General features: G+C 52.7%; 1 protein-coding gene across 2 annotated transcripts; it reads left to right on the forward strand.

The window, feature by feature from the left end:
- The first annotated feature begins 794 nt into the window (after window positions 1-794).
- Window positions 795-15678, forward strand: TBX3 (T-box transcription factor 3). Of its 2 annotated transcripts, XM_058691179.1 has the most exons (9): window positions 795-811; window positions 1840-3363; window positions 4918-5185; window positions 6122-6181; window positions 6477-6623; window positions 8470-8546; window positions 9601-9758; window positions 11214-11890; window positions 13580-15678. In XM_058691179.1, exons 2-9 carry the CDS (start codon window positions 2975-2977, stop codon window positions 14039-14041), a joined length of 2238 nt encoding a protein of 745 aa, XP_058547162.1. In that variant the 5' UTR covers window positions 795-811; window positions 1840-2974; the 3' UTR covers window positions 14042-15678. The 2 variants fall into 2 exon arrangements, with proteins under 2 accessions (XP_058547162.1, XP_058547163.1); XM_058691180.1 differs by lacking the exons at window positions 795-811; window positions 6122-6181 and having other exon boundaries at window positions 2454-3363.
- Window positions 15679-15997: the final 319 nt, after the last annotated feature.

The following is a 15997-nucleotide window of genomic DNA, read 5'->3' on the forward strand; positions in this document are numbered from 1 at the left end:
AAGGGAAAGAAGGGGGTGAGATGGCGAGCCAGACGGAGTTCGAAGAACCACTCCATTCTCTCTGGTGACTTCAGGGAATTCTCAGCGCTGGCGCCAAGCGCTCTTAACCATGTGCGTCAAAAATGCGAGGCTGGAAAAGCTTGTCGCCTCTAAAGTTCCGCCCCTATCTCGAGGCCGTTGGCCCACAACAGAAGTGCATTTCACCCTCCACTTGCTCCCATTTCGGAGTCTGGGAGCTGGAGGCGTGGGGATATACAGGGCGGACTAAGAGAGGACCGCGCTGGCTGCCTACACACAGACACACACATCCCAAGCCTTGGGTTTCTTAGCCCCCTAGGCCTTGAAATCAAACGTTTCTCCGCTCCTTTACACTCAAGGAAGCTCTCCACCCAGAAAGGGTAAAAGAACATTCTACCCAAGATTTCCATCCATCCAGGGAGGGACGGCCCAACTCCCTGCCCGCCACCCCAGAAGCGAGAAATGTGGGTTTGGGGAAGCCTCTGATCCAGACAGGGAACCTGTGGTAACATACCAATTCGGCGACAGGTCTGATTCGGAGGACGCCTCCCTCCCCTTCACCCCCGCTGAGCCCCCCACCCCCACCCCCCACCCCCTACCTGAACTGGAACCAGTCACCTCGCCTCTGGGGTGGGGGCGTATCACGGTTTGTTTTACAAATTCACCCCCGACTTCTGGTGAGATAAGTCCCCGGGTGGAGAAAGGACTGAGGCACTGGAGAGATAAGTGCAATGCCCCGAGAAGATACAAGGAGGGCGCGCCTCCCCCTACCAGCTCTCCCAGGGCCGCCGAGGTGAGGGCAGAGGTTCGGCCGGGGCAGGCCCAGAACCTAGTCCCTCGCCGCGCTCCTTCCGTCCCGATCTCCATTCTCTCCTCTACCCTCACGCACACATTCAGGTGGAACTCGGGGAGCCCGGATTCGGATAGAAGACGAGATCTTAAAAGGGCTGGCAAATGCATTTCAAAAAAATCCCCGAGTCCGCCTCCCGGGGTGAGCGCAACCGGGGCCGGAGGCGCAGGCTGTGTACGTGTTTGCGTGTACGTGTTTTCGCGCGGGTGCCTCGGTCCCGGGGTGCCCGCGCGTATCCGCGCGCGGGAGCGGCTGGGCGCTTGGGTCCCCGCCCACGGCCTCGGGTGGGGCCCGGGGGACAGGGAGCCCCCGCACGCGTGTGCCCGGGAGCCCGCGAGCCCAGGAGCCGGGAGCCCGGCGCCGAGAGCCACCCGAGCTCGGGAGCCCTTCAGCGGCGGCCGGGCGGAGCTGGGCTCCACGTGGGGCCGGGGAGCGCGCAAGCCCGGAGTCTCGGCGCTCGCCTCTCCGCCGCTGCCGCCTTTTGTTGCGGCCGGCGGCCGAACGGCAGCTCGCCGGGGGCTCGGCCGTCCGCCTGGCCCTCCCGGGGCCGCGGCGAGAGGGTGAGCCGCAGAGGGAAACGGCCGCGGCGGCCGGCGAGGAGAGGCGAGCCGAGCGCGCGAGAGGCGAGCGCCCCTGCCCGGCGCCCGGCGCGCTCTCCGCCTTCCTGGCCCGGCTCGCTCGTTCCCTCCTCCTCCCCCTTCCTCCCCGGGCCCTGCCTCCTCCCTCGATCCGGGGCTGGATGACTGAGGCATTTCAGACGTGGGCTGAGCCAGCGCGAGCGAGCGAGCTCAGGGGCTGCAGCGATCTCTCGATAAGCCACCTAGAGGCGACTCTGTGCGCGCTCCCCAGTGGCTCCCCGCCCTCCCTCTGATCATGTTGACATATTCACAGGACAGGCAGTAGTACCGATGCGGCGCTGCGACGTTACAGTTTCCGACACCTTCTTTTTATAACTCGGCTCTATCCCCCAGCACTCGACCTGTGAAAACCACGCCTATGCAGCAACACAATTGGTCCGAAAGCGTCAAAGAGCCAATCAAGAGGCCTCCGGCTCCCCGCAGCCCACAGCACAGCCCGACCTTCTAGAGCCGCCGTGCAGACGCCCGGGGAATTCTAGAGGCGGAGGAGGGTGGCGCGGAGCTCTCGCTCGCTCGCTCGCTCGCTCTCGCTCCCTCCCTTTCCTCGCGCTCCCTCTCCCGCTCCGTCCCTCTCTCCCTCTCTCCTGTCTCTCCCTCTCTCTCCCTCTCTCTCTCCCCCTCTCCCCTGTTCATTCCCCCCACTCAATCCTCCCTGCCCTGCGCGTCTGGACGCAGATTTAGGAAGCGATTTCGCTCACGTTTTAGGACAAGGAAGACAGGCGCGGGAGAGGAGCGCCGCGGGACTCGGATTGCAACCCAGGACACCCTCCGGAGGCTCGGAGCAGAGGAAGGAGGAGGAGGGCGGACGGAAGCCAGTTTGCAGTTCAAGTTTTGATAGCGCTGGTAGAAGAGAGCTTGAATCAGAGATTTTTTTTTTTTTTTTTTTTTTTTTTTAAAGGCGAGAGACTTTTCCGCTCTCTCGCTCGCTGGCGGAGCCGGGTCTAGCGCTACAGCAGACGCCTCCAGCGAGAGAGAGGGAGAGGAAGAGAGACAGGGGGGCGGGGAAGAAGGAGAAGAGAAGGTAAAAAGTCTCTCGGAGCTGAGTCGTCCCCAATCGCAACAAAGAACCGGGGGCCGGGGAGCGATTCCTGGGACCGGGGGCTGAAGTGTCGATTCGGCTAAGCGGCGGGGCTCGGGCGCCAGTGAGACCCTGCTCGCTGCTCTCGCCTGTGAAACCGACTTCCAGGAGCGGCTTTTTAAAAAACGCAAGGCACAAGGACAGTCACCCCAGCGACTATGTCTCCTGATTTCTCGCCTTGCCCTCTTTAAAAGAGGCATTCCCCCTTCCCCAAAAGACACTTCCCCCCCTTCCCTAGTGTGCTTTAGTTGTGATTCCCCCCCCCCTTTTTTTTTCTTTCTTTCTTTTTTTTCTTTCTCAAACTATGTGCTGCTGTTAAAAACCAAAACAAAACCAAACAGCAGCTGCGGACTTGTCCCCGGCTGGAGCCCAGCGCCCCGCCTGGAGTGGATGAGCCTCTCCATGAGAGATCCGGTCATTCCTGGGACAAGCATGGCCTACCATCCGTTCCTACCTCACCGGGCGCCGGACTTCGCCATGAGCGCGGTGCTGGGTCACCAGCCGCCCTTCTTCCCCGCGCTGACGCTGCCTCCCAACGGCGCGGCGGCGCTCTCGCTGCCGGGCGCCCTGGCCAAGCCGATCATGGATCAATTGGTGGGGGCGGCCGAGACCGGCATCCCTTTCTCGTCCCTGGGGCCCCAGGCGCATCTGAGGCCTCTGAAGACCATGGAGCCCGAAGAAGAGGTGGAGGATGACCCCAAGGTGCACCTCGAGGCCAAAGAACTTTGGGATCAGTTCCACAAGCGGGGCACCGAGATGGTCATTACCAAGTCGGGAAGGTAAGCACGCAGCAGGGCCCCCTCCCCCAAGCTAATGGAGGTGTTTTCTTCTCCCCCCACCTTGCCTTTATCTCTCTCTGTTCCCAGAATACCCGGTTTGCCAGTTACTCGGGCTTAGGCAAAACTTGGTTCCCCTGGAACCAGGTACAGACATTCCCCGGCCCCTGCCCCACGGGTGGGATTTTTCCAAGGCACTCAGACATCTCCTGCAGGAAGAAAGAAAACCACCCCATGGCAGGAAGTTCGCTGTTCAAACCTTTCTGGAACATCCTTATGTCTTTGTTGATGTTCTGGGTTTTGTTTGTTTCATTTTGTTCCCAGCGAGAAAAACTTCACTGCCCTTTTCTTTTGTGTGGTAGTGGGAGACCCCGAAGCTGGCTCTCCATTTGCCCTTTCTGCTCTCCAGCCTAGCCTCTGGGTCTGCAGGGGGGCCTGCGCTGGCCTCCGGCAGGGTCACAGAGAAATGGAAGGGCATTTGGGTTTGTTTGTCTACACTGCTTCACGTGTCCGTAATCCGAGGGAGAGTTTAGGCAATTTTGGATAATTAAGATGATGTTTGCAGATCCAAGGCCCCTGGAGAGACACATGCTGCTTTTTTCTATATTACCAACCATATTTTATATAACGAAAAGGTCCTTGCCTGACCGAAACCTGCCTGTCCCTTAAAATCAATGATTTTTTTTTTTTATGGCATTGAAGTCCATCAAGGCATAGTGTTGGAATAATAAAAATAAACTCCCTCTCTTGAGGGATGTCTCCAGCTTTCGGTATCTTTCCTAGCAAAATGAGGCCAAAGCTGGGCATAAAAATTCTCTAAACCCAGAAGACATTACCTCGGTTTCACAGCGAAGTGCTTCCTTTCGAGTCAGGGCCGTGGGTTGCCACCGCTTCTGGGAAATAAGAAGCTGTTGGTGGTACAGCCTTGCCTTTCGGGACGGGCCCGAGCCAGGGGAGAAATGTGGTTAGCAGCATGCCAGGCAGATTGCTTATCAGGCCCAGAAGTCCACCCCAAACTACAGAATTCGTTTTGAGAACTCACTGAAGGCCGGTTTCATTTCCCCCAGAGGCGGGTTCGCTGCTCCGTAGCAGGGAAGCTGGACGTTTATTTCCTTGATAAATTTAACTTTTTCTCAGCAGTGGCGAATTCTAGCCTTGACTGACCCCACTTTAAGTAAAATCCTACCCCTAGCTGTTTAGAAGTAGACACTCCAGGGACAGGGGGGAAAGGCCAGAATTTCTCTGTAAAGAGGGCCATCTGTGAAGTCCTACAAGAGGAAAAAATTGTGGAGAGATTATTAGACGCTGTAGAGAAAGGGAGTGCCATAATTCACTTGTTTTGAACCTTGAGACATTTCGCCGTGGAGAAATTGAGGGTACATAACACTTCTGTCGTGGAAGGATATAATATTGCCCTCAGTGGCCTTCCTCTGAAACAGAAACTCCTCAGTCAATCACGGCAGAAAGTTTTGAATTTGATTGAAATATTTTAGGGTAAACAGGGACTCAAACCCAAGAGTCTAAGCCATTTCTTTTTCTCTTCCCTTGCTGTTGTAGGCGAATGTTTCCTCCATTTAAAGTAAGATGTTCTGGGCTGGATAAAAAAGCCAAATATATTCTATTGATGGACATTATAGCTGCTGATGACTGTCGATATAAATTCCATAATTCTCGGTGGATGGTGGCTGGTAAGGCTGACCCTGAAATGCCAAAGAGAATGTACATTCACCCAGACAGCCCGGCTACCGGGGAACAGTGGATGTCCAAAGTTGTCACTTTCCACAAACTGAAACTCACCAACAACATTTCGGACAAACACGGATTTGTAAGTTTCACCGCTCAGTAAAATTTTCTCTTTCTTCACCTTAGCAAAGGCAGCGCTTCCCCTGTCCTTGTAAAATCACAGGTTTCTGCTCAGACTTCTCCCTTGCCCTCTGTTGCTAAGTGTAGCAAAAGTTGTTCGATCGGAAACAGAGCCAGAGAGAGGATTCCGGGGTGTTTCTCTTTGGATAATGGAAGGCCTGGCGCTCTAAAAGAAACGAGGGCGAGAACACTCACCACTCGCGTTCTGTGGCAATTCCAGGTCTTGGTAAACGCCTGACTGTGAAGTTGAAAACCAATTGTGAAGCTACAAAATCAATTTTAAAGTTATGTGTCTGCCAGGAATTTGTTTTGAGCTATCATACTTCTGTTTGGAAACGAGCCTTATTATTTCTTGGGCGGGGGGTTAAGGTTCAGAGCCCTGGCTACGTTGGTTAAAAGCGTGTGAGTACATTTTTGGAAAGATTTTTTTTTTTTTTCTCCTACGAGAAAAAGAAACTCGGGCTTAGGTGAAAGTCAGGTTTGCTAGAAATGAGACGGAGCTCTCCAGGATAAAAATGATGTGCATGTTGGAAGTGTATGCATGGAGTCAGTGGGAGAGTCCTTAGAAACTTTGAGGAGACTGGAATTGCTGGTAAAAGTCAAGCAAAACACCTTTTGCCCCCTGCCCCTCCCCCTCCCCAACATTTCAATAAAATAAACCGAGTGATAAGCGAGGAATCAGCAGAAAGATTAGGCCCAGGAAGATGTGAATGACGCGGAAATATCTTCAGCGGGCAGGAATTGCATTTGAAGCCTTTGATTTGATTAAGGCATAAATATTCCTCTCTAGAGTTCAACCTTGCAGGGCTTTAAGTGGATTGGGCTCGTCAATTAGTGGGCGCTTAAAGGACTGAATCATTTTGTAAATTAAAATGCATGTTTTTCTCTATCTTTTAAGACTTTGGCCTTCCCAAGTGATCACGCAACGTGGCAGGGGAATTATAGTTTTGGTACTCAGGTAGGCTAGGGTTCAAGGTACGAACGGACCTTAGATGGTGAGGGTGGGGGGGACCCTTTGGAAACCGAGGAGCAGTTTGGATTCTCCAGAAGAATGTGTGGATCGGAGTGTGCCCAAAGAGGTGCTCCGAGGAGAGGAGGTGGGCTCCAGACGAGCTTGGTACCCTTCGGTGGGGTAGATGTCAGCCTGGCAGGGGTCCTAAGGCCCCGTTTGTCTCACTAACCCTTTTTTTTTTTTTTTTTTTTTTTTGCTGTGTCTCCTCTCTCCCCTGCGGCCCCACCCCCACCCCCCGCAGACCATATTGAACTCCATGCACAAATATCAGCCACGGTTCCACATTGTGAGGGCCAATGACATCTTGAAACTTCCTTATAGTACATTTCGGACATACTTGTTCCCCGAGACTGAGTTCATCGCCGTGACAGCATACCAGAATGACAAGGTAACCAAAAGGCGCTTTTTCTTTTCCACGGCGACATTTCCCCCCTCACCTTTAAGCTGCCTGGGGAAGACACTGAGGGATTTACAAAAGAATTGGGACGGGAGAGGCTCAGTTTTCTTCTGTGATTTGAGCTTCAGGGGAGCTTTTGGGGGGGAAGGGGCTCTGAGCGCGTCCAAGAGGCAGGGAATGCACAAAACAAAACAAAAACTTGACCAGCTAGGACTCCAACGCAGAGTGAAAACATGCCAAACTAACTTTGCTAGTGAGCAGCTCCTGTAACCGTGTTGCCACCGGCTTCCCCACTCCTGGCTTTTTCTTGTTTGTTTTGAGGCTCAGCTTCCTCTCCTTCTGGAAGAAGCATCAAAAACCAGGTTCCAGGTTCTAAAGGCACCAGCTAAAAAGTTAAGGCAAAAGCCATTTGGGATATCCTGGGAGGAGAATCCCATTGGAGAACAGATTTTCTCCCCTAGCCAGAAACCCTGAGTAGCTAGCTGGTCTGGTTTTTATTACCTTTTATGCTGCTGTGTTTTTTATGGTGTGTGTGTGTGTGTGTGTGTGTGTGTGTGTGTGTGTGTGGTTGGAAAAACCTCCTCTGATCACAGGGTCATGCTAATCGAGTTGTCTGAGGCTTTTGAGATGAGATGACCAAAGTCATCCCTTCATTTGAGGGTTTGTTTTTTTTTTTTTCTCCCTTGGGCCTGAAGCCCAGATTAGAAGTACCCCCAAATGGACCAGCAGGCAGCACCTGGTATGTCAAGTTATGCTGGCCTGAAGGTCATGGGCATGTGCACTGAGAGACCCGGGGAAAGTGAAGCTTGCTGATTACCCAGCTCCCAGCTTGACCGTCAGCAGGCTGTTCTGGGGGTGGGAGCAGCAGAGGACCCCTGCTCTTCTGAGCCCTGTTTCCTTTTGCATTTGAATACGTTGTCCCCATGGGTGGGTGCTCTGACTTTCTAGATCTCTTTTTTTTTTTTTTTCCTCTAAGGGAAGGGATTTGAAAGATTACATACTATGGCATTTTGCCCCAGCGTGCAAATGCACGCTCCCTCTAGCCCCAGAATCCTGTGAATCTGAGTTGTTAAAGTAATAATAAAACATTGCATTTTTGATGGGACAAAGAGGCCACAGGCCTTCTCCAACCTAAGGGGGGGTGACAGAGCATATAAATGAAAACAAATGTTTCCAGTGGTCATTCAGTCCTTTGACATCTGTAATTGTCAGTATTGTAATTCCTCAACCCTCCTCCCCCGCACCGACCCCAACCCAGCAAAAAAAAAAAAAAAAAAAAAAATCAAACCCACTCTGGCACAAGAGCAGCGAAACCCCATAAATCGTTTTATTAGATTCACAGAAAAGTTTGGAGTGTATGCTGTGTGTGTGTGTGTGTGTGTGTGTGTGTGTGTGTGTGTTTGGGGGCAGGATTTACGCCGTATTTTATGATTAATTGCGCTGTATGAAAAAAAACAAAATGAAAGCATAATTTTAAGATCTACAGGTTGTCTCTTTTGACAACTTTGACAGTCTTTCCATTTCTAAACCCAAGCTCTCAAGGCTGCTTGCAGAACAGAATGAGGCATTTCCCAGACGGTATAATTTCAGTCTGGAATCCCTGCTGTGGCTTCCTATGGGAGGTGTCAGCCATGGTGTAGATCCTTGATTTTTCTCCGGGTCCCCTCCACCCTTACAACCGTTATTCCTCTCCCTTTCTCTTTAACCTGGCATATACGAATGACTTCTTTTGGCGGTCCAATTTCTAGTAGACTGAGTTGGGAGGGCGGGAACTCCCCCCGAAACATTCTAGAAAATGAAGCCAATGTCTCTTTCTTGCTTGTGTCTCCTCCTCTAGATAACTCAGTTAAAAATAGACAACAACCCTTTTGCAAAAGGTTTCCGGGACACTGGAAATGGCAGGAGAGAAAAAAGGTGAGTGGAGACCCTTAACCAGTATTTTCTCAGGTAATTTGGAGAATTATTTTCCTTGGACCCAAGTCTCAACTGTTAGAAGCGGGATGCAGGCACTTATATTAAGAAGGTGTGTGTGTGTGTTGGGGGGGGGTGGTGGTGGAAAAGAATTGACCGCCTCTCTGCTACCTGCTTGCAAGGACAGGAACTAGGCCCACACCATACGGTCTCTGGAAGAAAAGTGTCAGGGATAACAGATCATATACAGTCGCCTATTCATTCCTAATGAAGTTCATCCCAGGCAGGTCCCAGGAAAGGACTAAACCATTCACAAAATGCTTTGGAATTTTTGCAATCTTTCTTGTCTTGCAAATACGGTCCGACAGAACTGAGGCCCCTTGAGAAATCTAGGATGCTCTCCTTCATGGGTATACATATCATTTTGCATTAAGCAGACAGCTGGATAGTATATGGAAGCGGCTCTCCCCTCCCCCACCCGCTTTCAAAGAATTTCCAAAATCCAGAAGATCAGCCCAGATTTTTAACCTCTCCCCTTGCGGGGTGGGGGGGGGGGTGGTAAGCGTTAAAAAATAATTTCCAACATCCACATAGATTTTTATTTTCCCCCTCCGGTTACGATGGGTATGTCGGTAACACAATTAAAGTGCACCATGAAATAAGCAAGTTGGCAACCGCGGTCTTAGCAACCAGTGGGGAGTTTGGAAGCTGTGTGTGTTCACCAGCTGGGGCACCCAGTTCACCCTCCTTCTATAAGGCCGGCCGTTCAGCTGTCTGTGGCCCGTGCTCTTGCCCTAATGAACTGCTGATCTTGAGTGGAGCTGAAGCCTTCTTCCTCCAACAACCTCGTCCCCTCCGTGCCACACTCAGGCCTCCTTACAGGCTCCAGAACAATGCTCCGGTCTCTGGCTGCCTCGGGGCAAGCAGGTTTCAGAGAAACCGTGGGTGGTGGGCAGGGTGAGGTGTGCCCAGTGTGCCTCTTTGGAGAGGGTGAGGCGGACAAAGAGGGGAAATGTCTGTTCCGCTCTGTGACGCTGGGTGTGGGCTTCTGGCACAGAAAACAGCTCACCCTGCAGTCTATGAGGGTGTTCGATGACAGACAGAAGAAGGAGAATGGGACCTCAGATGAGTCCTCAAGCGAACAGGCAGCCTTTAACTGCTTTGCTCAGTCCTCGTCTCCAGCTGTCTCTACCGTAGGGACATCGAACCTCAAAGGTAGGACCTGATCGCCTCCAGATTCTCCACTCCAGGTTTGGGGGTGGGGGGGGCGGCTGGGAGATTTGGGGGGTGGGGGGTATCCACCAGGGACCCTGCCCTTCAAAAACTTCAGATGCTTCTTCAAGTCCCTAAGCAAGAGCCACAGTTCAAAGAGGGTGGCCAGGTGTGTCCCCGTCCCTCAGGTGTATAAAGGAGAACTCCGAACCCCCTTCCTGCAAACCTTGGTTTGGCTGAGGCCGGGGTGGCTATTCCTTCTCGGTGGGGCCATCTTTGAAAACTTGCGCGGAGCACGTCTCTGTCTCTGTCTGTCTCCCTCAACTCTCTCCAAGCTAGCTACTGCTGACTTTTTACTATCTTTGAGCTCTAGATTAAAATGTATTTGGCCTGAGGCGGGGGGGGGGGGGGGGGGGGGAGGGGGGGCAGGGAGGGGATTCTCTGCCACCTGGAACAGGGACAGTGGCTGAGAAAACGTCCAGCTTTAGGGCCAACAATGGGAAAACAGCACTGGGGAAGCAGAGGAGGCCCTGGGGATCCAAGTAGGGAGAGTAGGGGAAAGAGAGAGAGAGAGAGAGCGCGGACAAGATGCTTCAAATCCCCAGTTCCTGTGTTTAAAGAACAAGAACTATTTACTTGGAAAGACACACACACACTCTCAACGGGAAGAAACCTGTTTTTAAGTGAATTAAAATGAAAGTCCATTATGACTTCAGTCCATTTAAACTTTAAACATAAAATAGGATCCCTTTTTCTTTTCCTTTTTTTTTTTTTCCCTGGGGGGAGACCCACAGAGGGTGTGGTGAAAGAATTTGTGATTGTCCCAGGGTGGGTGAGCGGGCTACCCCCATCAGTCTGCAGGGACAGGGGCAACAGAAGGTTCCAGTTGAATGTGTGTGTGTGGAGGGAGGGTGTGGATTTCTGCCACTGCTACCAGGGCAGGGTTCAAACGGATCCTTCTGGAAGAATTCACAAATTTCTGGAAGGTGCCAATCTTGGACACTCACTGCACACAGACTCTGGATAGTAACTAGGAGGTGTTCCTGAAGTGAGGTTTAGGATACGTTTAATTCTGTTTCTAAAAAGTGAAGGCAGTGAACTGGGGAAAGGCGAGTAAAGGCTTTGACAGGGTAGGAGCTCAAGGGACGATTGCAAAAAATAGTAAAAGTCCACTAGCGGTTGGGGGAGGGGGAGTGCTGTGGGGAAGGGGTTCAGTTCTATGTAAATATTGTAAATTGAGGGTTAGCTTAGTGAATCCTCCCAGTAAAGTTGTGAGGTGTCATCACTCCCACTTTGCGGATGAGAAAACTGAGGCCGGGAGAGGTTAAGGGGCTGGCCGGGGACCACACAGCTAGTACATGGCCGAGCTGGGATTCAGACCAGGCAACTGGAGTTCCCCGCTGGCCCAGATTGGAGCTCACGCCCTTCCGCTTGGCTTTTGTGCCCCTCCTATGGTAGATCTGTGTCCCAGCGAGGGGGAGAGCGACGCCGAGGCCGACAGCAAAGAGGAGCACGGCCCGGAGGCCTGCGACGCGGCCAAGATCACCACCACCACGTCGGAGGAGCCGTGCCGCGACAAGGGCAGCCCCGCGGTCAAGGCGCACCTCTTCGCCGCCGAGCCCGGCGGCCGGCCCCGGGACAGCGGGCGGCTGGACAAGGCATCGCCCGACTCGCGCCACAGCCCGGCCACCATCTCGTCCAGCACCCGCGGCCTGGGCGCCGAGGAGCGCCGGAGCCCGGGCCGCGAGGGCGCGGCCACGTCCAAGGCCGAGGAGGCGCGCGTGCTGCCGGGCAAGGAGGCCTTCGCGCCGCTCACGGTGCAGACGGACGCGGCCGCCGCGCACCTGGGCCAGGGCCCCCTGCCGGGCCTCGGCTTCGCCCCCGGGCTGGCGGGTCAGCAGTTCTTCAACGGGCACCCGCTCTTCCTGCACCCCGGCCAGTTCGCCATGGGGGGCGCCTTCTCCAGCATGGCGGCCGGCATGGGGCCCCTGCTGGCCACCGTGTCCGGGGCCTCCACCGGCGTCTCGGGCCTGGATTCCACCGCCATGGCCTCCGCGGCCGCGGCGCAGGGACTGTCGGGGGCGTCGGCGGCCACCCTGCCCTTCCACCTCCAGCAGCACGTCCTGGCCTCGCAGGTAATTAGGGGTCATCCACCGGGCTCTCCAGACCCTCCCTCGGGGTCGCTCTGCTTACCCCGCCCTGCGTGCGATGCCAGACCCCCACCAGTCCCCCTGGCCTAGGAGCCCTAATAATAATAATTAATAATAATAATAAAAGTAATTGCTAGGTCGAGGTTTATCTCACTGACTCAGCATAACCTGACACTCCCTCCCCCCCCCCCAAAAAAAAAACTTCAACTTTTTTTCTAAGTTAAGGGCTGTTTCTAGTAGAGTAGGTAAGCAGTAATCATGCTTAATGGCTCTATCTGGCACTTCAGTTGTGCTCGGTCTGTTCTGCTGTTGTCACCTCCCCTTTATAGACGAAGTGGCAGAGGCCCAGAGATGTTGAGTCACTTATCCAAAGTCACACAGCTTGTCAGTGGTGGGGCAGAGGCGCTGACTTCAGGACCTTCTTCAGGGTCTATGATGTCGGCTTCAGAGCTCTAAGGCCTCTCCAATGGCTCATAGCCAACCGCCCCACCAGGGATCACACAAGGGGGAGACCACGGCCTGGGGAGGGGCAGGGACTGCTTTTGGGTGGGAGTTGAGCCTTCTGCCTTTCCTTCCAGTGGGAAGCTTGTCCCCTGTCCCTCACCCCAAGCAGGCCAGCCTGTCCCCCAAAGGGTTAATGGTTTGTGCCTGTGTGGGAAATGTCAGAGGATAGGGGCAGACTTCTTCGGCTGGCTGTGGCAGGCCTGGCGGCCTCTTATACGGGTCAGACAGCTGTGCTGGGGTGCAGGGCAGCTGGGGAGAAGTTGGGCCCGCTGGAAATGCTCTGAACCCAGCGAGAAAGGTTCTGTGGGGTTTTCTGCACGCCCTTGCCTTTGTTTTGTCTGAGGACATTCGTCTCCCTTCTCTGAGCCAAGAGGCAGGGTTTGCTCCCCTCTGGTGGGGGGGGGGGGGAAGGGGAGGAGGGAACTGAGAACAGGGCTGGCTTCTGGCCCTTCCCCTTGCTCCCCTCTCCTTCTGGAGACCCTGTCCTGGAGGGGCTGCCTGGGCAAACAGGTAGGTAGTCAGGGTACCTACCCCAAGGCAAAGGACAGAGAGAACTGGCCCAGGCCAGGGGGCCTGAGTTTTAAATTCAGCTTCTGGAACTTGAAGCTGAGTGGCTTCCTGTACCCGTGGGGCCTACCTCGGTTTCTCTACCTGTAATACCAATGTATCAGGCCAGATGATTTCTTTGTCTCCGTTTAGAGCAAACACCTTTCGCTCCCCCCACCCCCAATTGCCTTTAGCAAATGTATGTCCCATAATTTATACCCTTTGCTACCTTTGTGGCTGGACTAGCCTGCAGCCCCATTTATCAGGTGCACCGACTGACCCCAGTGGGAGAATTTCTAACAGTTCTGTTGGTCAGGTGCCCCATGTAGCGCGTTGCGGGCCTTAGCCCATTCACTATGCAAAGTCCCAGTAAGGGTACGAACTATCTGGTATATCCCTGGGTTTTGTTGTTGTTGTTGTTGTTTTTCCTCCGTAAGAAAGCTGGGGCACAGGGAGTAAAGCGGATCTAGAGAAGGAAAGCTGAGTGCCCCAGCCCCAGAGATTAATGACTTGCCCAAGGCCCCAAGGATGGGGGGAGGGGGCGGGTGGTCCGAGGTTGGCTCCTCCCCGCTGCGCAGGCCCTGCGGGCCGATTCACCGCCTGCGTTTCTCTTTCTTCCCGCAGGGCCTGGCCATGTCGCCTTTCGGAAGCCTGTTCCCTTACCCCTACACGTACATGGCCGCCGCCGCGGCCGCGTCTTCGGCCGCGGCCTCCAGCTCGGTGCACCGACACCCCTTCCTCAACCTGAACACCATGCGCCCGAGGCTGCGCTACAGCCCCTACTCCATCCCCATGCCGGTCCCGGACAGCAGCGGCCTGCTCACCACCGCCCTGCCGTCCATGGCCGCGGCCGCGGGGCCCCTGGACGCCAAAGCCGCCGCGCTGGCCGCCAGCCCGGCCTCGGTGGCCGTGGACTCAGGCTCGGAACTCAACAGCCGCTCCTCCACGCTTTCCTCCAGCTCTGTGTCCTTGTCGCCCAAACTCTGCCCGGAGAAGGAGGCGGCCACCAGCGAACTGCAGAGCATTCAGCGGTTGGTCAGCGGCTTGGAGGCCAAGCCGGACAGGTCCCGCAGCGGGTCCCCGTAAAGCCCTCCCTAGAAAAAAATCTCTTCATTCCAGTCTCCAGTCTGCAGTGCACTTTGTTGGATGTAAAATAAACCACGGGCGCGCCGTGGGGTTGGCCCTTTGTGCAGTCCTGTCTGGGAAGGGGTGCCGGACTCCTCGAGAATGTGCTAGAAACAGGCCCTGTCTTCTTGGCGTGGTTTATATATCCAGGATCTGACTCAGATTCTGGGGCCCAGAAATGTCTGTTGCCTTGAGCTGTTGGGGTAGGAGTTAAACCATTTATAGCCACAGCACCTCCCGCCACAAGGCTGGTCTGGTTGCTGTGGGGAGAAATAAAGGTAGCCAGGCCCACCAGGAGGGGAGGTGTTGAAAGGCTTCTCCCCCAGTGCAGATTTATATATATATATTTTTTCCTTCACCATGTCAAGTAGAAACAAAAACAAAATTAAAAAAAAATATATACTGGGGACAAATGAATACATTAACATGATTCTGTTTGTGAACATTAAAACTTTATAGTGACTTGCATATCAGTTCTAAATAAATGACTGAGCAGCATTGTTTGGGGAAGGAAGTCCTTGCCATCCTTCTTTGGTCTCTATTAAGGAAATCTGTGTCTTTTTAATATTCTTGTGATGTTTTAAGAGCCGCTATAGGTCTCTTTTTGCATGATCCACAGTAATGTATTTGTGGTTTTTATTTGAATGCTTGCTTTTAGAGAGAAAAGAACATGAACCCATACTCCCCCCCCCCCCATTCTCTACCCTCCAATCGGCAATCCCAAGGGGGGGAGGATTTAAAGGGAAGGGGTAGGGAGAACACACACACACAAAGTGAATTTATTTTATCTCATCTTTGTAGCAGGATTTATGTCTCAGTTAATTCTCTTTCCTCTATATGCAATAACAAGGTTTTAAGAAAAATAATAAAGAAGAAGTGAGACTATTAGACAAAGTATTTATGTAATTATTTGATAACTCTTGTAAATAGGTGCAATATGAATGCTCGGAAAATTAAACTTTAATTTATTGACGTTGTACATAGGTCTATGTAAATAGGATCGCAGCCGCCTGGTTTTGTGTTCTTGTTTTCCTTTCGTCAATTTTATTTCAAGGCCACAGGATCGCTTTTAAAACTAGAAAACACACTTTCTGCACCAACACCAACAGACTTTCAAAAGAGCTGTCTGAAAAAAAAGTTTTTTCTTTTTTAGTGTCCAAGAATGGGGGGGGGGAAGCACCATTGTCTATTTCACCCCAAACTGGGGAGGTGTGCAACTTACCTTAAGTTCCTTAAAATATAACACCCTAAGAGTGTTTCTGAGATTGCTTGGGGAGGGGGGGGTGGGGTGGGGACCGGGAGTGCAGAGGCTGTGGATTGATTTTCTAATTTTTCTTTTGTATTTGTATTTGCTAGTCTGATTTCTTCAAAACGAAGTGGGATTGACTACTGTCTTCAATATTGATGGTGTTTTGAATTGGTGCCTATAGAGCTATATTCCCAGTTCACGAGTCAGGTGCTGAGGGATGGTTTAAAGACAAAAATTCATGAAGGTATATTTTGTGTTATAATTGTTGATGAGTTCTTTGGTTTTCTGTATTTCTTCCCCTCTCTTTAAAAACAGCATTGAAATTTCAATAAATTTTTATTGAAATGTCCCTGGGCCTCGTGTGAAGTGCTTTCTTTAGAAAACTTTTCTGCAAACGGAGGCTTCTGTCCCCTCTTGCTTCCTCAATCCCCTTCCCTTCGCCTTTAAGTAATTAAGACCGCCCCCACGGAACCCAAATGAGCTGTCACTCAAGTTCCAAAGCTAAAAACAAAAGTCCCTTACTGGGGCGAAGGGAGCCGCTCCGATCTGAAATTACTTTTCCTTTAAATTAGGGAGCTAAACGAGAGACGGGAAGAGAAGACTGATTAGAATCGGGTTGAATTGCAATTTCAGATACTTAAGTTTTAATGGAAAAAGAATGCTCCCCT

The sequence above is a fragment of the Neofelis nebulosa genome, chromosome 11 (genome assembly GCF_028018385.1).
Source record: "Neofelis nebulosa isolate mNeoNeb1 chromosome 11, mNeoNeb1.pri, whole genome shotgun sequence".
NCBI classification, from domain to species: Eukaryota; Metazoa; Chordata; class Mammalia; order Carnivora; family Felidae; genus Neofelis; species Neofelis nebulosa.

Coding starts and splice junctions, on each gene's coding strand:
- TBX3 (XM_058691179.1), top strand. CDS start 2,975: ATGAGCCTCTCCATGAGAGATCCGGTCATTCCTGGGACAAGCATGGCC. Junction 6,182..6,476: donor ATTATAGTTTTGGTACTCAG/GTAGGCTAGGGT, acceptor CACCCCCCGCAG/ACCATATTGAACTCCATGCA. Junction 8,547..9,600: donor AATGGCAGGAGAGAAAAAAG/GTGAGTGGAGAC, acceptor CTTCTGGCACAG/AAAACAGCTCACCCTGCAGT.